At 33.1% G+C, this 21,070-nt stretch overlaps 2 protein-coding genes across 2 annotated transcripts; one reads left to right on the forward strand and one right to left on the reverse strand.

The window, feature by feature from the left end:
- Window positions 1-1,767: 1,767 nt before the first annotated feature.
- LOC130621997 (uncharacterized) lies at window positions 1,768-7,311 on the reverse strand. Its single transcript, XM_057437390.1, has 2 exons — window positions 6,824-7,311; window positions 1,768-5,694 (listed from the first exon to the last, which is right to left on the reverse strand). Exon 2 carries the CDS (start codon window positions 4,984-4,986, stop codon window positions 3,907-3,909), a length of 1,080 nt encoding a protein of 359 aa, XP_057293373.1. The 5' UTR covers window positions 4,987-5,694; window positions 6,824-7,311; the 3' UTR covers window positions 1,768-3,906.
- A 2,180-nt stretch (window positions 7,312-9,491) lies between these two features.
- LOC130621991 (sorting nexin-13-like) lies at window positions 9,492-21,070 on the forward strand. Its single transcript, XM_057437384.1, has 30 exons — window positions 9,492-9,624; window positions 9,892-10,007; window positions 10,618-10,816; window positions 11,091-11,212; window positions 11,703-11,821; window positions 11,895-12,208; window positions 12,517-12,566; window positions 12,635-12,726; window positions 13,207-13,331; window positions 13,421-13,526; window positions 13,727-13,782; window positions 13,881-13,961; window positions 16,357-16,428; window positions 16,498-16,602; window positions 16,681-16,745; window positions 16,849-16,883; window positions 16,964-16,981; window positions 17,396-17,430; window positions 17,850-17,943; window positions 18,024-18,163; window positions 18,245-18,349; window positions 18,685-18,795; window positions 19,102-19,236; window positions 19,360-19,413; window positions 19,696-19,763; window positions 19,848-19,925; window positions 20,093-20,161; window positions 20,247-20,359; window positions 20,467-20,518; window positions 20,601-21,070. Exons 1-30 carry the CDS (start codon window positions 9,592-9,594, stop codon window positions 20,743-20,745), a joined length of 2,907 nt encoding a protein of 968 aa, XP_057293367.1. The 5' UTR covers window positions 9,492-9,591; the 3' UTR covers window positions 20,746-21,070.

Here is a 21,070-nt window from a genome sequence, read left to right on the forward strand (position 1 = left end):
ATGTTGTAAGAGCTGACAAGAAGTCAGTCAGCTGCGTCACACTAAGTTCTAAAAAATCTTATGTTGTAAGAGCTGACAAGAAGTCAGTCAGCTGCCTCACACTAAGTTTTAAAAAATCCTTATACGTTGTAAGAGCTGAAAAGAAGTCAGTCAGATGCCTCGCACTAAGTTCTAAAAATCCTCATACGTTGTAAGCGGCATAATCCTATCGTAAAAATATGTTTAAAGTTGATTAAATACATCACTTCAGCGTTAAAATAATAATAAGACACTCAGTATCCCTATGTCCTACACGTGTATTTAATTGCTATTTCTAATTAATTAATAGATCAAATCAATACGCTTAAATAAATGTTGTCTGGTGCTATCCCCTGTTACTTAGATAAAAACATACGAAGACCTAGGCACGCTAAGAGTGTTTACAAAAATCGTTTCTTTTTGTGTGTTTTAAGAAAGTTTTCTACTATGGCATATAGGGTTCAAAGTTCAACTTGCACCACAGGGCTTCGAAAATCCATAATGGCGCATAATCTCCGAAATACTCTATTTTCCTGAATTTCAGGAGCTGCATGTGACAAGCTTCAAATTTCCTTTATCCAATCATGGAATCTTGTTTGTATCAATGCAGTAATTGAATTTGTTAATATATAAATTGTTAACAAAAATGTGCTACAAGAAAAACCCTATGAAGAATAAAAAGACACAGCTAGCTAGGTATGAGATTAGAAGTTATGTTCCTAATACTTTGTGTATAGCTATGTAAACTTTTCAACTTAAAAATATAAGGTAAACCTTGCCATTATATGCAAATTTTTTACAATTCTTGAATTTTTGAATTCTCGAATTTTCCTTTCTTTTCTACTATACTTTACTCACGTGCAACAACAAAAAGAAAACAAAACAATTTATCGGGATTATCGGATCCCAACATCTAAGATTTAGGTTCAGGTCCAGGTTCAGGTTTTCCACGACCCTGTGTCCATGGAAATAAGGGTCCAGAAAAAGCTCTCCCCCTCTCAAATCAAAATCTTTCTTCCTTTCTTGGCATCACCCCCTTTCTTAGGAACGTTTAGCTAGGTTTCCAATTACCTAAATTTTGTTGCACAGTTGTTGCACAACAATAATGGACTTTATTGGAAACCAAGCTTATAAGATCCAAACCTTTTTAAAGCACTCAGCAGAAAAACACCACACTGCAGGCCTTTGAGCAGGCTTAAGAAGCACAAAATGAGTAGACTCAACTGCTGTTCTAGTTAGCTATAAATTAAAAAGTATTTGTGCACAACACTACTGTGGTGAATTAAATTTTTACACCATCAAAAACATATAGTGTAAATATATCTTTTATCAAATGGAGAAAGGGTTTGGAGTGGAGCAGTGTTGTGTTTTATTATTGCAATTAAAAATCTACTCAATACATAACAGTATAAGGTGGTTATAACTCTTGCACTTTGTGAGACCAGGATTCGACTCCCCATAGCAGTGATTTAATATAGATAGATAGATGTGCATATTTTACATGGCTCTAGCCTCACAGATATCGAGGCGAATGAATGTTACCATAGCCCTGTGTTAACCCAAGCCAAGTGAGGGAAATTGGGAAGATGGCACACTGTGTGTGGGCCGTTGGTTGTTGCAGGGAGTTGTCTGGTGGAGTGCTTACCCTAATCAAAATGAACAATAAATACTAGCTATAGAACTCCCCATCTAAACCATGACTCCTGGAAATAACAGACAGGGTATAATATCCCTCAATATTTGTAAGGGATCGTCCACAAATTTCGTCTAAATTCGGCTCATTTTAAATCGTCTTGTAAATTTGTTTTGTTCGTCTTAACTCTTTCATACGAGACGATTTTTTGTGATAACATTGTAGTGTCTTAACCGTCTTAATTCGTCTCATATCGTCTCCTGATAGTCACAAATTCGTCTCCGAATATCATATTTTAAAAACAAATTCGTCTCCGAATCGTCTCATTTCGTCTATGAATTTTCTTAATTCGTCTCAAATCGTCTCAATTCGTCTCTGCTATAATAAATTCGTCTCAAAAGTTGAAAAATATTTTCGAACACTTCCGTGAGTTTAACACGAAACTTAAATCTTGGCCAGGAGACCCAGCGTGATTTTGTTCCGTGAAAAAGAAATTATTCCATTGTTCTAGCGGAACGGCAGTGGCATAGCCTAGTTAACTAAGCTTTCTTCTTCAGTTGATAAAATGAGTTTCTCTCAAACTAAAGCTTAGACGCGAACGAATGACTCAGCGGAAACCCCGAGTTTAAATCGAACAATGTGACTAATCGCTTCGGAGGACATTTTAATTTATCTGTGAGTTGTTTACCAAGCTTGGTCAAATCTTACTTTGGTAAAAACTTTGTAGAATACTAATGTTTGTTAGGGTGAGTGAAACCACTCGCTGGAATATTCGGGATGAAAAGGGCTTTCCCCGATAATAATCACGTGAGCAGAGAACAATAGAATTAGCCAATCAAAAAGCGCGGCCAGATTTTGGCCGCAGAAAAATCGTTTGAGACCCAGCGTAATTTTCCCACCTTAACTACTCCGATTTCCCGGTGGTAAGAAAAATTACGCTGGGTCTCCTGGCTAGCAGTGGCACAGCTACTGATTAACTTAAGCTACATTGTTTGTACTCGTTCGATTGTTGAATGTTACGGTCTGTATATTTATCAAACTTGGCAACATTTTATCACAGCAAACTTCGTCGTTCGAAGCTGGAACTATGTTGTGGAAAAGCGAAACAAATCTCACAAAAAATATTATTATTGGTCGTGACAGATGGAATCTTGAGTTATTTTCGATATTTACTGGTAAGTATATCTGAAACTGAATTTAGCCATAAATATTCTTTAAGATTAGGATTCTTTAAATATGTTGTTAGGAAGGAATATATAGATATTAAATATAGATAGTTAGATGCGAAACATAGCTCGTCTTTACTGGGAGATATATTCGAAATGGCTGGCGTTCCTCCGCAAACGTCACATCATCGAAAAACATTAAAATTAGCCAATCAAAAATCGCCGAAAATTTTCTTGAGGTAGAAAATAGCCTTAACATGGTATTCATTAACTAAACGAAACCAGTACACAGATCAGGGATAAAAGCAAAATTTATGTCAAGATGTTTGTTCTCAGGTGTATTTAGGTGTATTTAGGTGTATTCTGCCTGTAATGGTTCGTACATTTCAGTATATTAGCTCTTTTTAACTTAATACATTTAAATGTTATGTTGGGGAGCTAAGAGAAACCGTCCTTTTCGAATTTTTCAAGAAGAAAAATGTAACAATTTTTATCTTCTGCTCTGTGTTCGAATCGTGATTCATTCATTGGTTTCAGAGGGTCAGAGCACACGTGCGAGTGAGTTGTCGTTTTTTTTATCAGTTTGATTCTTTTTTTAAGTATGTTATGAGAAACATAAACATGCTGAACCTATACCCGAAGAAAAGTTAAAATAGGGAGTTAATAAATTTTAGATATTTCTATTAACTATGATAAATCATAGTTAGAAATATCTAAAATTTATTTTGTAAGACATTTTATTTTGTAAGGGAATAAAAAAAGTGCGAGAATAAAAAAGCGCGGAATAAATTAGAACAAATTCTTTTTCAAACAATATTAAAATAAAAACTTAAAATACGAAGACAAGTCAGAATAAGGAGCTAAAAAATTTTATCTGAAATTTCCACGGTTTTAGGAAATCAATCATCTCAACATTTTACGTTATGCACGTTTTTTTTATAAGAAACCAGTCCATAAATACGTAGCTAAATACGTATGCAAAAACACTTTTACTTTGACCTTTCTGTGCCTAAGGTTTTTTATAGAATGCGAGAAAAAAAAAGTTCGGAACGTGAGAATTGACCTAAATAATTTCGTCTATTTATTTTATCAATCCGTGGTGTCCCTTATTTTCTGACTTGCCTTTCGACATTTTGAGTTAATGATTTCATTTAAATTGTTTTTTATATTATTTTCAAATTCCTCCTTATGCTCCTTCCTGGCCTTCTGCAAAATTATTCCCATTCTTCGTGGTGACAACACGTTTTTATTTTTGCCACCATTCAACCTGCCACCTGCTAATTCGGCAAGGGTGAAACGCTTACCCAGCTCTTTTTTAATTAACGCGGAGCATGGGTTAATTTTGCGTAGCGGGTTTTTTTTACCAACGGGTGGTGTGGCTTGCGGAGTTGCGACTTGCGGCCGTGCTTCAACATGCGTGGTCTCCATGCCCATGTCATCATGTTCTGTGGGCAAGAAAAGTAGCGGATCAAAATTATTTTCCAGCATCTCAACATAACTATTCGGTGGCTGGGTAATTGTTGCTGGCAAGGGCAATGGTTCCTGGTAAATTTTATTTTTAGCCTCGTATAAGTTTCTTTTTTTCATGATGTAACTCTCAAGCACAGCAGTTCTTGCGCTTATAGCGTCTACTTTTGTGTCCAACTTCTGACACAGGCCCAGTATCAAATCAGTGTTTCTTTTTGTTTCGTGGATTACCTGTGCCAGATTGTTGGACTCAAAATCGATTTCATGGTCGGCAATGTTAAAATTTGGAATGTTTTGAACACAATCAGCAATGAAAGAGCTTGTGGAGACGGTAGCAGGATCATTTTTTAAAGTGGACACGATTGACGGTAATTCTGGTGTGATATTAAAAAGAAAATTTTCCGGAGTCAAAAGATTAATGGCTGGCGAAGTTTTAGAAGGTGAATGATCAGGCGATGTTTTGGATGGTAAATGGTCAGGCAAGGTTTTAGATAGTGAAAGGCCTGGCAAGGTTTTATACGGTGAAAGGCTTTTGACTGCTTTGGTTGCAAATACCAAGTCCAAGGATTTTAGTTGATCACTTGGTAGGTGGCTCTCATCCGTAATCTCTTTGCTAGAATCTGCTACGCTATCTTCCACATTACCTGTGGGCTCTTCTTCACTGGCTTCCTCTTCACTGGCTTCCTCCATGTATTCGTACATGACCGAGTTGCCGCATCGTGTGGTAACCTTCGCAAAAAGTAAGTTTTGGAAAGTTTAAAAACTGGATGCTTCCTTCAGACAAAGACCTTTTTCTATTTATTTTTAAAGGCTGGCGGGTTGGAGATAATGAGCGTGATCTTGTTATTCTCACCTTTAATTGTTGATAACCTGCTGGGGTTAATTTACTATTCGGATAGGGGAAGTCGTGGTCATTGTAAATGGGAGCCTCATTTTCGATGTGATAACGTCGGATTTGCGCACGTCTACTCGTGGCGGGAATACCAACATCCACCTTGTTTTTGTTGTCAACTGACAAGGAGATTGTGTTTTCATTGCATAACTGCGCTAACTCATTAACCAAGTTAACTTGGGAGCAAGAAAAATGAAAATCTTCATGGATCTTTTTTTCTCCCGTGTTGCGCTTGGGCGGAACACGTGCATCAACCAACGATTTGTGACGCTTGCTCGAAGTGGTTTTTTTTCTCCTCGGTCTCATGAGGTAATGCACTGCGCTCTTACTCACATTTAACCCGAGCGTACTTTTTATGTGAGAGACAATATCTTTTAAGCTTACACCATTTGTGTACATAATACTGTCTCTGCGCCTCAAATGGGCCTCGGCCGAGTTCTGACTTATGTAGGATGCGATACATGGAACCAAGCCCGGATGTTGCTCGTGTAGCGCTGGTCTGCCTCGTTTTTTTGAAGCTAAAATAAGAAAAAGACTATTCTATAAATGCAAATAATGACGCGAGTGATTACTAAACAAGTTTATTAATGTTTATTTAGTAAAATCTGACTTGAGGCTGGCTATTCTTACTTTTGAGACTTTCAGTCTGTTTTATTCTTATTTTGTTCTTAATAGTAAGAACACGACTTCAGAATTTAGCCTCTATTTGTTCTTATTGATATATTTTTCCCAAAGTTTCTGAAATTTATGTATTTATATACATGAGATAATATGTTTAAGTCCAGCACAAAATATAAAAAATTCAAGCAAACAAAAAAAGATTACTGGAATACATTATTTTGTTCTTATAATCTGTGAAGGAATTCAGGTTGAGTACGTTTTTAATATGTTCTTAATTATTGGCAAAATCTCAGCCTCAACGCTCTTAAAAACGCAGTTTTTATAAAACAAATCGCGTATTGAATTGACAAAATTGAAGGCTAAAGGAAAAAAGTTTATCCATTTGATTTTTTTTTGTGATAGTTTACAAAAAATGATTCAAATCTTAATCCATGGGCACTAGGCTGCTCAACTGAGTGTCTAAACAAGCGGCTATCTAATTTGTCTGAAATCATTTTACGTAATGCAACCGCACGTCACACAGTTTTTTTGCGGAACATTATTTGCTTCTGACAAGCCGTTTCTGTCACATAAAATTGTTAATAATTTTTTTTTTGCAATGTGCAGCCCACCATAATCAATTGTATAAGTATAATTATACATTAAGTTAATATAACAGTGCAAGTTGACAAAAATAATAAAGCAAAAATAGTTTTTTTTCGTAATTTTCAGAAGCAATATCGCAACAAACTTCAATTGCTATTATTTACTTCTTATGCTCACACCGGCATGTGCGAAGAGAAAAGTTAAAATAGTGAGGTTTTTCGAATATTTGTGTGTTGTTGGTAAAAAAACAACAAATCTTTTAAAGATTTTGCATCATCGAGCTTTAAATTTACGAATAAAGAAAATATATAGTTTTATAATTATAGTAGTTTTTTTCTCATGACTACGGAAAAATCACAAGATAAATTGGGCAATTATATATTTTTTTGTTTTCAAGACCGTTGCTGAAAATTTTACGACGAGATAAAAATAAATATTTACCGCATTGTAAAATTTCGTTGATGTAATCTTCATTTTCATCATCGGACAAAGAATCGTCCGTAAACAACCAATCTAGGTCGCTGTCGCTATCTGAAATATCTGAATACATTAAAACCACTTTAAAAAACACTAGCTTTTTAAATAAATTTTCGTGTTTAAGAAACCCTGTCGTCTTAGTTCGTCTCAATTCGTCTCCGTGATTTTACCGCAGCGTCTTAATTCGTCTCAATTCGTCTCCGTGATTTTACCGCAGCGTCTTAATTCGTCTCAATTCGTCTCCGTGATTTTACCGCAGCGTCTCAATTCGTCTCAATTCGTCTTAAAATATTTTGTTCCACTTTTTTTATTCTGAGACGAATTGACAAAATATCGTCTCCTGATATTTATGAGACGATTTTTAAATCGTCTCAATTTCAATTAAGAACAAAACGAGACGAATTTTTTTTAACTTTTTCGTCTTATAGCGTCTCGTTAATGGGACGAAATTTGTGGACGATAACACAGTCTAGGTCAGATTGGAAGAGGGTCATTAATATACCCCGTTCAACTCATGCTAGCATGGAAAACGGAAGTTAAGCCAAGAATGATGATGATGATGAATAACCATGTACAATATGCACATCTAACCAACTATCTAGCCTATGTAGTAAAGTTAAAAGTTTTACATAAGTGATGATTCTTTTAGCTTACAGTACTCTTAAAGGATTAATGTTAAATCCCTCCTTTATAGACCAAATTTTTCAACCAACCTTTTCTTAAAATTCTGGAAAGAACTAACCATCTGTGCAGCAACTCTACTAAATCATTGCATCAATCCCTTCAAGTGAAGACAAACTAATGAAAAACGACTTTCACAAGTAAGCTAAAAATTCTCACAGCTGTCAAAACACAAAAGACACTGCAACGTCAATCCAATTTAGGTTTTTTTTAATATATAGGGATGGCAAGGTTAAGTTTCAGTTTCGTTAGGTAAGAAATAAACTGTGCTGGGTACGAGGTTGACTGTTTTCAAGGATAAGTTAACCAGATTGCATGGCAAGACAATTTTGTTTTTGTAATTAATAAAAAATTTAAGTAAGTGTAAGTGTTGAATAAGACTATGTGTGGGAAACAAGGATAGTTGTCTGTTGCACAGATGGTCAAGGTAAAATTATTTGAAAATATTTTCACCTAGTGGATTGATCATAAACAAAATTGTTTTTAATGATGGCCTTATAGATTGTAGGTGTCATTCATGGTCACTAGAAAATCTAAATAATAAAAATAACAACTCTTGAAAATTTAAACACAGCCCTGTAAATCTAGGTCGGCGCTCGGCAATGCCGACCTGAAAACCAACCTTTATTAAGTTGAAGTCAGCTTGTATACATGCTGACCTATATTCTTTCCATGGTTGGCATGCCGAGAAAATTAATTTATTAGGTTGGCAAAACCGACCTTTCACAAATAAGTATATATAAAAAATATAGCTATAATGAACTGGTACTGCTTCAATATTTCGCTTGAAGCTTTACTTGCTTTATAGTGTGATGTCTCACACGCTTCAGGACCTATGTGGAGAGTGATGCACAAAATAGAAAATCAACAGCTTGATTTTAGATGTTAAAATAAAATTTATTTGCAGTTGATAAGAATTTGAATTTTGTATCATTTTCAGGTTATGGATATCATACGAACGAAGGAATGTTGGCTCGTCGAAGTGAACTCCCCATTTTGACATATAACTTTTTAACATTCATACTTTACAGAATAAATGATTTACCTGATCAGTGAAATCCTCGTTATCGAGCTCCTGTGACAGAAATTAGGTCCAATTATATCTACAATTAAATCTACAAGTTAATCCATGGTAATGGCTGCTCCGCCTGTAGGTGCAGTTTTGAAGACTTGCTTCATCTGTGCTCCTTCGGTGTTCACCTCTGCATTCGTTAAGAACTGCATGGCTGAATTTCTTGTGTAAGACCTGATTACCAACGACGAAGGGTTTGCACTATCAGTTTGCACTAATTCTGCTTTAGGCATCAAAATTTTGCTGACACTTACGTCCAAACATCATTTATACTATAGTGAATTTTATATTATATGCTAAATATAATTTATGGTTCCAAAATTTTAATTTATACACAGCATCTGCTGAAAAAGACAAGCATCGCTTGCTTGCTCTGAAACAAGGATGTTATTAAAGATGGTCTGATGCTATTTTGAAAAAAATTATTAAGATAGTAATGATGGTATATGCAAGGTTTGTGTGTGATTGCAATGTTCGCAACGCCTATGTAATCATCTAATTGTAGTGCTTTTCAAAGTAGAAAATTTCATTCATTTCTTTAAATCATAGTCTATGTAATAATCCCTAAAAATAATGTCATGTCTATGTAATTTCCACTCCATATACACTTTTTAAATTTATTTTATACAAGTTTGTAACTTGTGAAAACGTCTGTTTAATGTTATCTTAAGAAATGTTTTCTTAAGAACCTTAGATAAAAAATCACTTTTGCCTCAATGTCAGTGGAACTAGCTATAAAATATAAGAAAGTTTAAACACTTGGTTTTAGAAAATGCCCAGCTGTTAAGCTTGCTTGAATTTAAATGGGTTGTGTTACTGTTTATCATATATCATAGGCAATTACTTTTCAGTCAAACCATTATATATTATTACATTTCTCTGTATTTTGTCATGCTAAATATTTAGAGCTAGTAAATTATGGTATTGATATGGGTTTTATGAGAACAGCGCCACAAGTATTGAAAAGATTCTTGTAAGAATGGAATCAACAGAAGAAAATAGTAGAAATCAGGTTTGTGAAAAATTATAGACCTGCACTGCACTATGAGTTGCAACGTTCACCAGCATTTTTCCTAAGTTGCCTTAATAATTCTATTTTTATGGCAAAGTACAAGGATAAATAATTTTTACCGGAATATATTTGCAAAAAAATTTTAATGGGTTTTTAATAATTCCTACTATTTCATGCCAAAATTTCTTCCCTTTAAAATAAAATACATATATTATAATGTGTATTTTCCTTGTTATTTTGTTGATAAATCTATAAAATTTATTTCAGACAGGCAGTTCTTATGCACTATACTGGGCTACACTGGCACTGGTACTTTACATTGCTACATTTGGAATAGCTGGATCACTTTCATTTATCCTGTACATCTTACTATTCGTCGCAGGGTATGTCAAATGGAATTGCATCAACTAACATACAGCTGTGTCTGATGTAATAATGTTGCATTTCAAACTATAGTGAGCGTGAAACAACAATTTATATGCTTTTTTATTTAGAAATTTTAAAATTTAGTGATAAATCCTTTTCAAATAATCATAAGAAAGACAAGTCATTAATTTTTTTTATTATATGCTCTCAGTTGTAGTGTATTGCACATTTCCTTAATGTTCACACAAAGGCCCTCAATTTTCATTGAGTCACTGTTATTTTTTTATTCAACTGAAAATGAGAACAGAGGTTTTACGAGGGTTGTAGCTACAAAAATGAGAATGTAACTCTCCTTGATTACTTTGATTATAAATTTCAACCTCATTGTCTTGCAAGGAAATTTTGGTAACAACAATGAATTTTCAAAGGGAGTTTGAAATTAAACAATCACCAAAGTAGAAAAGCTGGCTATGGCCATTTTACAAACAATAGAACTTTGCGATAAACTGTTGAACTGACCAAAGGTCCGCAATAAAAAGTCCTGATTTGTCACATTTTTTATTTCATGTCTGTTTACCCTATACACAATACACTTTGTTTACCCTGTACACAATGCATCTTTGTTAGGTTTCTTGTGGCGATAGGAAACTGGAGTGTTAAACGATCTAATGAACTTCTTGCATCAGATGATGTACATTTAATTGCTTATGAAGAGCCTTACTGTGGTATTCCATCTGTTTTTAAAAATATCGAACAAGCTCCACAAGGCTACAAGTATGACAAGAGATTAACAGGATCAAGTTGCATTGATGAAGTCTTACAGGAGGTTAGTCAGTTGCTGATTATTAATATGAACCAACTGTGCATTTTTCATTTACAAATTGTGAACTGTGACTTCCTAATTTGCTTCCTGAAAATGATATTGGAGAAAAAATGTACATAAATAGCCAGTGATCACCCTGTTGTATTTAGATAATTAGTTTAAGTAAAATGAATAAAATACACTAAAAATAATGAAATTAGTTGTCTTTTTTTACTACTTTTATATTCATTCTTAATACTGCATGTATGATTATTATTCATTTCTCTACCTTTTCTAGATTCTTCAGTTCTTCTTTCGTGACTATATTCATTACTGGTACTCTACAATCTCAGATGATGAGAGGTTTTTGTATGAGTTGCGTTTGATTATTCAAAAAAGTATAATAAGCTTTGCAACAAGGTGGGTCTGTATACATTCTAAACATGAAACGAAACGAATGCTTAATAACATTATGTTAAAATGATCATTGTTTGTCTGGCCTATGGTATTTTTAGTGAGTTATGACAACATTTTTATGCCGTCATAACTCACTAGAGCTAATCTAAAGAAAAAGAAGTTTACTATATATAGAATCTGAAGAGTTCTTCTCAATGTTTTTTTTAATTTAGCAAATAAGGTTAGCTAATATTGAAAATTTCACTTCTAAACGTCTCTTTGAATTAACACATGACCTGGATTGTAAGAATGTAAACACACAGCTTTCAGTTATTAAAATAACTCAATGCATTCAAAAAAACTTCGGATTTAGGCTAGTTAAAAGGAGTTACAATATCTTATTGTTTAATTTGTAGTGTCCCTCTCTGGCAAAAGCCTTAATCTCTGTTGATGTTGCTTTCTAGTAAATTGATCAATTAAAAAATCCATGATGAAAATGTCTTGGTTTATTTAGAGTAAAAGAAGTTGAATGGGTTCCCTTTCTAACAACACGGCTTGTAGATGAGGTTTCAACACATTTGAAAATCTTTAGAATAACACGAGAACGGCTGGAGCGTCAAAAAATGGATGGAAGTAAGATTTCTCATTCCTAACTATGTATAGTGATTTCCTTTTTATAGTTTACACATGGTTTTCCATATTTTAGTCCCTCAAAGCAATTTAACTCCAGAGGAGAGTAAAGTACAAGCTGAAATAGATTTAGAAGAAATGTTTTTTGCTGTTGAATCAGAAGTTGAAAAGGGTATTTCACGTGGTCCGATTTGTTTGGACGACGAAGCTGAGCAACTTTATTTGCAGGATTTAACTGAAGTACTTCTGTACTTTTTGTTACCTCCTGAAGACTTTCATAGTAAAACGATCAGACTTTTCTTGCGGGAAATTATTGCCACAAGTGTTATTCTTCCTACAGTTAATCTGATATGTGACCCTGATTATGTAAACCAAACCATATCTTGGTTGGTGAGTTATTTTTAATTTTTTTATGTTATACTTCTAATATAAAAAAACTTATGGTAAAAGGTGGAATAAAAGGTGAGTCATTCCACATAAAATGGACTAAGGTTTCAACATGTACCAGCTGAGTTTTTATATGTAAGATAGGACATCCTGAAATTTTAGCTCTATCTTTTCTCGTTTTAAAAACATGCCTCTTCATAAAATTCCCATATATGTTCAAATTTTATACAAAAAATGTAGATCTTAATTCCCCTTAAAACCAGTGTCAGGTAAAGACCTTAGTTTGTAGACAACACTGCATTTTGTTATAGTGTTCAAAAGAAACTACATTTACAGTTGAATCCTTCTTAACCACTATAAGGTAAGGTCAGTTCTTTTCTATGTATTTATGTGACATCCTGCTTTGCTGATTGAAACTTTTTACTTTAGATTCAGTGATGATATTGAAGATGTAGAAGAAACTAAAAAGAAAGTTGATCTTGAAATTGCAAAGTTGCGCTCACAAGATTTGCAAGTTTTAGGTTTTTTCATTTTCCCTAATATCAGTTACTCGTTATTAATGCCACACAAACTTTGATTTGACATGTGTGCAGCAAAAAAGCACACAATAATGTTTCAGGTGTGTCTTTAGGTGTGCTACATTGTTTGCCTTTTTATAAAATTTGATGTTTTATGTGCTATCAATAGCACCTCCCTAATCACTTTGTGCGTGGTGATGCGCGCATGCAATCACACGTTTCTCCTGAAAAACTCTGGGTTTGACTTGTAAGTGTGGTAATGGCACTTGCTAATTGTTGTGCTGTTGATTGGACCACAGCCCTCTTACTTTTAAACTTTCTAACAACTCGTCAATAATGTCATAAATCAAATCAGTAAACCTAAAAAAGAAAATTCTTATTGCTTTTATGATTTTTTGCATCAAAGTATTTTGTTTTTTACAGAATATAATAGGTTTTATGGAACAACTAGCAGTAGCTTATGATTTAATACTTGTTTTTTAGATTCAAATCAGTCAGAAATAAGTGTGAAAAAACAGTTGAGTAGTTTAATGTATGTGCGTAAACTATGCATAACAACTATCAGAGGACTGAAAAGTGGCATGGTCGGTGATACCATGATGGCAATGGTAAGTATTAATTTCATCAAAAGATCTATATAAGTTTGTCATTTTCTTTAGCAGTCCTTTTATTAACAACACCTTCTTTTGTGTAATAGGAACCAGAGCCTGATTTAATGGAATTACTTTCACCTAATCAAAATATTCCAAAGTTAACATTACGAGAATTACTTGATGACAACACAGCGTTATCATATTTTATTGGTAAGTTGTTTTATTTTTTAATACATAATTTCAATAAAAATTTTTTAAACATCGATGGACAAACAATTTTTTTTGGTTAAAATTCATTTAATAGGCACATTGTTCAATTTAGCACAGGTATTTGCTTGAGCTTTTACATTAGGTTGTTTTTCCAATAAAACCTTTTTTTGTAATTTAATTGAAGTACTATGTGTTTTTAGAATTTATGGCATCATACAATGCAGAACATTATATTTTCTTTCACCTTACTGTTGAGGTATTGTTTTAGTTTTTTTTGTTTTTTTGTTTTTTTTTAGAATAGAATAATCCATCAAAGTTGCCTCATGTACAAGTATTTCTCTTTGATAAATTTAGGGTTTTCGTGCAACCGCTATTCAACAGTTGTCAATATTAGCAGAAGAAACCTTAAAAGCTCAAGATAAACACAAAGCTGCTGTGGGTTCATGTTCCTTAGTTTTTTCGAAATTCTGTTATTATTATGTTAGGCTATTTACATTTAAAAGACATCTCATCATCAAGCACTTGATTCAGAATTTTGGTAGTGATGTTGCACTGTTTTGATTGGATAAAGTTCCCTTTTGTTAAAAAAAATCCTCCTTTTGCAGAGTGGAGGATGAGTGTACGCAATACACTCAAGTCAAAACCCACTTACCAGCAAAGAGGCAATCTAATAAATTTCGCGACAGCAAATAATTTTCAGAAATTTCAGTAATAACCTTGATTTACGACAGCAGCACAATATTTACGACAGCAAAATTTTTTTGAAGCCTCATATAATATACATTTTTCCTCCATAACAACTGATACAGTCAGATGAAGTAAAATCCTATTGTCCTACCTTCACCATGAGATTGCTTAAATAATTCACAATTGCAGAGTTGTATATCGCAGAAGTTGTCAGAGACGTGCTTTAAAAATGTTTGTCACAGACACAGTTCCACAAGGTAGAACTGTACAGGATACTCAATGATAGAGTCCTCAATATAACCTCTCCATGCAAACCGAGGACAGGTCTGACTCTTGCCTACTGTGCCGTACAGGAGAGAGATCATCCGTATAACATCCTAGACCTTTTTTTATACGATATACAAAATTCTTTTCAATTTTTGGTGTGTAGTTATAGTGGCCTAACATACCATGAATTTTCTAGACCTTCAAAAACGCTATTCACCATTATTACTTAGTGTCATAATAGCTGGCGATTGAAACTGCATAAAGTAAAAGCAATCAGAGATCCATAATGAACTTTGTTTCCAGTAAAAAGAACACAAAGTATTTATGGAATAAAGCAATATTTTCACAGTTTTTATTACAGTCCCCATCTGAAGATGTTACTACTACAGGAACAGAAAGGATGAAAAAATTATTTAATGTTCCATTTGTTTGCAATTTGGCCATTTTTTATGTCTGTAATTTTTTCCTTCACTGTATTAGATTAGGTCGACATTGCTGAATGCTGCCATATATTCCTAACGCTGCTTACTGAAATAATAGATTAAGCCTCCACTCCCGAATAACCCCCTCTCCCGAATACGCCCCCTCCCCAAAACTCAGTTTGAAAAATAAACCACCCCATTTGAATTCACAGTAATTTCAATATAGTTGATAGGGACTGAGAAAATACTACTGTAAACAATTGATTAGTGGTATTTATTTCGCAGGTTAAGGTATTAATAACACTCGTGGTTATAACATTCAATATATAGTTAGGGTGTTTTTTTTTTTTCGTGCAAGTTGTGGAACAATATATTTTCGAATATATTCCTCCTTAAAGCAACATACTTTGCTGGAATGATAAGGGGAACCATTGTTTTAAAGAGCATCAGCCCTGTCAGGCTGGTCTGCAATGCTCAGTGAATAAATACAATATTGGTAAACAAGACGGAAGACAACCCATTTATCCCAGATGCAGAAGAAATGATTGATTTGGCTTCCTTAGAGACAATTGTAGACAAGGAGGAAGAAGGAGATAGTGATATTGAGAACGATTTTCTCGTTGTTTTTATTACATTTGAAAAAAATATGTTGTGTTTATTGAAATCGCTCTTCTTCTTTTTTTGCACACTAAAATTTTGCATAATGTTATAAGCCTCCTGTTTACCCCCCCTCATGAATAAGCCCCCACTAACTCATTTTGATAAATAAGTCCCTGTGCGCTTTTTTGATATTAATGGCAAATGCTTACTGTTTCATCCACCCTTTACAAAAGCAAATGTTCTAATTAAGCTAGACCAATGCTGTACCGAACATAAGCGTTTGCAACCTGTCGATCATGCTTTTATCATTAATTTCACCCAACCTACCCCCTTCTTACTAAAATCTAGCAAATTTATATAACATGTTTGTTTAGGAAAAGCTGTATTAGTTAGGTCAACATAGAAGTAGCACTAAAAGAGGAGTTTAATCAAGTTGAGAAGGACTTGAAGTCTGAAAAGGTCATCCCGCTAGGGATAAACTTTAATAAATGTAACTAACTAAAACAACTATCTTTATTATACACAACATTTTTTAAATTTTGAGAAGCTGATTTTATTTAAAACATCACTTAAAATTATTGAGGGCCTATAAGAAAGTTTTTCTATGGGATGAGCTAAAATTATTGGGGACTTAAAATTTATGGGGAGACCTAAAAAGCAGGATGAAAACATGATACAACATTTTTTATGATAATTCTGTGGACGTGCCTTACAAGAAATTCTTTATTTTTATTAAATATATACATATCCATCCTGCATTTCTGTTTAAAGCAACAAAGACGATAAAGAAACTATCAAACATAGATGGTCTAAGAGTATGATATTAAAATTAGATTTTTGTCTTTTTTACTTAGCCAACATCAGAGAATTTTGAACAACTTAAACAAGCTGCTACAAATATTTACGAAGAATACATATCACCTAAGGTATGCGTTTACTACCAGGAATTCCTAGAATGTCTTAGTAAGTGTTACTTAACATATAATGTATTTTAGGCTTCACCTAGAATAGTTCTTGATGATCAAATGGTTAGAAAAATTGTAAAGGATATAAAAAGTAGCGAGCCCAGTGGTGCTTACTTTGATGCAGCTCATATGGCAGTATGTTGTTTTTTTATTAATATTTTATTGATCTTGATATTGTTATGCCCATTACCTAAAAATAATTGTTTTTCTTAGGTTTACAAGATTTTGGAGAGTCCAAAGTATTATGGTGCCTTTCTAAACAGCACCTCCTACTTGAAGTATGATAATCTTTCATACACCAGTTTACTAAATTTGTAATACCCACAAAACATGTAAAAATTTTGGTCACAGATAAATAATTCACTTACTTTTTTCTTTTAGGTGTCTTGTCGAGCTTGACCTTTTAAATAAGTCAGGTAATATGGCTGTCAATTTAGTATTTATAGTATATAAAGTTAATATAAATATACAAAAATAATTTTTTGATCCTTTCTAGATGATGGTCATTCGGATGGTAAGATTGTAAATTTTTGTATGATTTGGCTTACTTTATATGCATTTTGCAACATATTTTATTGTGTTTAATAATTTCTTTTGACATTCAGACGTTATTTTCTCAATAAAAGTGTTTTTCATGATTTTTCCTGCTTTTACAGGTTTTCTATTCTATTAAACTTAAAATAATCTACAGTTAACATTGAAATTTGTTCAAATGGATTACTATTTTTTCACATTATTTTGGTATGTTTTCAATAATTTTGTGACATTAATTATTGCGATTCAAAAAGGTAGATTGCATTTTGTGACATAAATTTTTGTCATTTTGAGCCAAAACCGCAATAATCTATACCACAATTATTTCTGTCTTCAACAATTTATGTGCTTAAGATAGAATACATTTTCCATCATTTGTATGCTGTTCTTTCAGACGACACAGCCTCGATTGCCAGTACATCAACCACAGTAAGTTAGTGAAGTTATAACTAATGCCCAGACAGAAGTGGTGTGTGATCACACTCCCATAAACCACTGGTGACATAATTTATTTCGGGATGTGGTAAAATGCACACTAGAACTTTGAGTTAGTTACAAAATTTAAAACAAATAATTTTTTTATTTAAATTTTACAAATGAATGTGCGAAATTAATGTTCAAGTTCTTAAGTATATATCTGCAGAAAATATTATAATGCTGCACACTTTATCCATTCATTTTTTACAGTGAAGTGCAATTTTTATTGCACAACAAGAACGTTAGCCAGGCGTGTAGCTCGTTTAAGTTTTGGCCTATTAAAACACTAAAGTCCATTTGTAAGGAGTAATACCTGATTTTTCAACTTTTTTATTTGATGTGTTATGTAAGGAATTTTATCTTCCATGTAGGCAACACGGTCAACACTAGAAGAAGATCTTCTTCATGGTCAGACCTGGACTCCTGATTGTGACTTGCGCTACTCAGCACTTATTGGACAAGCAGGTAAAAATACAATGATTCTTTTAACTTGATGGAAGCAGTTTCGTTGCAAGTAGGATGATTTATAAAACTTTTATACACAGGTTTATATACGCAAGATGGACATTCCTTTGTAAATTATACTGTTCATGTTTGTCGTACAACAAGTTCTGGTTCCAGAAATTGGATTGTTATGAGACGTTACTCTGATTTTCATGATTTACACATGCAGTTAAGAGAGAAGGTAATTAACCCATTAAGTTTTGTACTTCGATCTGGTGGGTTCATAATGCTATGGTATATGCTATAAAGTTGCTTATTTTAGTTTCCCACCTTAACTTGGTTAAATCTCCCTTCTAAAAAGACATTTGGAAATAAAGATCAAGAATTTATTGAGAAACGACGCAATGCCTTGGAAGATTATATTCAGGTATTTTTTGTTTTTATTTCAGGGTGACGAATCCATTTAATCTCCTTGAAAATTCCTTTCGTTTTCCCTTATTTTCCACATCTTTGTTTAATTTTGTGCAAGAAAAATTAAATGCTGTGATACTTCCTTGTTGATTTTCAAAAAACAATTCTGTTTTTGTAAAACTTTTTATTTTCTTTGTTTTTTCAGCGGAAATTTTTCTGGTTGCAACAAAAAATTTGTGATTTTTGTTAATATTCAATATTGTTATACACTATTTCAAGAGTTGTTTGTACTTTCTTCTTCTGTACAACTTTTAACAGCTGCCTCTTAAATTTGTCATTTTTACACTACAGCCTTTACTAGACACAAATTTGCTGTCTGGATTTCCTGGAATGTTTGAATTAATTGCTGGATTTCTTGAACAAGGAGACTATTTTAAAGGAAAATCTTTATTATCTAGAAAGGTGGGAATAATTTTCAACTAACTGTTTTTATTTTTTAATACATGTAGCTGTATTTTGTGTGTTAAAAATGGTAGCTGAATGGTTACTTTGTCATAAGGATGCACAAAATAGTGAGACAAGATGTGTAGATCAAGCAAATATGATGGCTGGAATATGTACAACAAGCTGGCCTTTTTTTGTAACACTGTAAAAAAAACAATCCAAGTTCCCTGACAAAAACTGCACATCAAGCTGTAATGTAAAATAATAGGTGCATATTATCTATTTTATTTAACTTGTAATCAATTTTTTACTGAAACACTTTAGATGGATCACATTGTGCAACCCATGCAACGTTCTTTCTCGTCAGTGACACGCGCTGTCAAAAGCAGAGCTGATACAGTGTCAAGATGGTCTGGCGATTTAGGTGAATCATTGAAGTCAAGCAAAAATAATGAGAAGGTAAATTTTGACAGTGGTTTTACATTTCTTTTAAAAATACCAGTGCATTTATTGTAAACCAATTGTTCTGAGAAAGTTAGTTTGGTAACTTAATCAGGAATGAATGGTGGATCAATTTTTTAGAATGTAGAAAAAGATGTAAATATTGGAAAACTATCAGATGCTTTTGATACTGAGGTTTGTTGTTATCCTTTTTTTTGCAGTAATTTTTTCCATTTTGTCATCATTATTTATGTAATATTCCAATGGATTCTCTTATTCTTTGATTAAGGGAGGGTGGTTATAAAAATATTCAACAACTGACTGTAATAAAAGTATTAATCTTCACCTATTTACTTTTTCAAAAAAGTGTAAAATTATTGAAATAGTTAACACACCTGACCACACTCAATGGCAGTATATTTTTTTTCAAAAGTGCTTAGTGTAGAGAATGTTTTTTTTTCTTCATGGCTTTTCCAGGTTGATGAAAACATTCCTCTGCGAATTTTGTTACTTCTCATGGATGAAGTTTTTGATCTGCAACACAGGTATAAAGCTGTTATTGTTGTATATCTAATATGCTTGGTACGGGTGTTATGAATTGCGGCAAGAGAAACAATTTGGTTTTTTAGAAATCAATGGCTGCGTAGGCGTATTGTGGTTATATTAAGACAAATTATTAAAGCAACTTTTGGTGATCGAATTAACAGGTAAGAGTTGATGCATTTATAGTTCAATTATAGAGCATCTTTTGAGTATGTCCCTTTTTAAGTAGTAGATTTGTTCCATGCAGCAAAAATGCCACAGATTATAATAAATGGTAAGTTGGTTTTTGTTGCACGTTTAATGTTACATGTTCTTTAATATTTCTGTTTAGAAAAATTGTTGATTACGTGGATTTTGCAACAAACTCGCAACAAATTGCAGAATATTTAAAACAGTTTCGGTAATAATTTGAACTGGTAACACAATGGTCAAGAACTGACCTTATTGAAGCTGTCATTATTTATTTTTCATGGTTGTTATTTTAGAGATTCCTATTGGCCTGGTGGAGTATTGGCAGAGGCTGCACCAGAAAGACCATATGATGTTCAACGTCGCCTTAGAATGGTTACAAAAGCAAAAATGATTGGTTCCATACCAGGTATTACTTTTTAGTGTCACCAACAGTTTGCGATTTATGTTGTGTGAAAACCAAAGTGAAATACAATTTAGGATTTTCATGGTTAATTAAGATGTTTTTTCCAATAGATGAATTAAAAAGATTCTTAGGAGCTGAAGTCGTCCGTGAAGGTGGTAGTAGGTATGTCTATTTGATTCTTTGGTTTGAATTTGATTTTGTAAACAAGGCATCGCCAACTTTATTTCTTTTATCATTTTTTCAGAGTATTCGATGTATTTCAGCATGTAAATCTCAACAAAAGACTTTTTTACGTTATGTTCGAAGCATTTTTAGAAACAACATTTCCAGAAAATAAATTTGATGAAATATTTCAAAAAATACATAAAAGCAAGTCATCCAGAACTTGATTTTTAATTGTATATTATATGTTTATTTTTTATGACAATTTGAGTAGGTACCGTGGTTAAACTTTTTATTTCACATCTTCACTGCACCAACCTCACAAAATCTGAAATCTCTATTAAAACTCTGTTGAATTTTAAAAGCATATATGATTATGAAAATCCAGTGACAGGGCTACCCAAGATTTGCAAGAATTGATATTCTCCCTGTTCAATTTCCTTTACTTTCAACCTGTTCACATTTTTTTATGATCCTTTTTTATGTGTAATTTAGTTAAAGAATTAGATGTAGGTATTTTGAATTTATTTTTGAAAGACATATTTATATTGA

This window comes from Hydractinia symbiolongicarpus, chromosome 12 (genome assembly GCF_029227915.1).
Source record: "Hydractinia symbiolongicarpus strain clone_291-10 chromosome 12, HSymV2.1, whole genome shotgun sequence".
In the NCBI taxonomy this organism is placed as follows: Eukaryota; Metazoa; Cnidaria; class Hydrozoa; order Anthoathecata; family Hydractiniidae; genus Hydractinia; species Hydractinia symbiolongicarpus.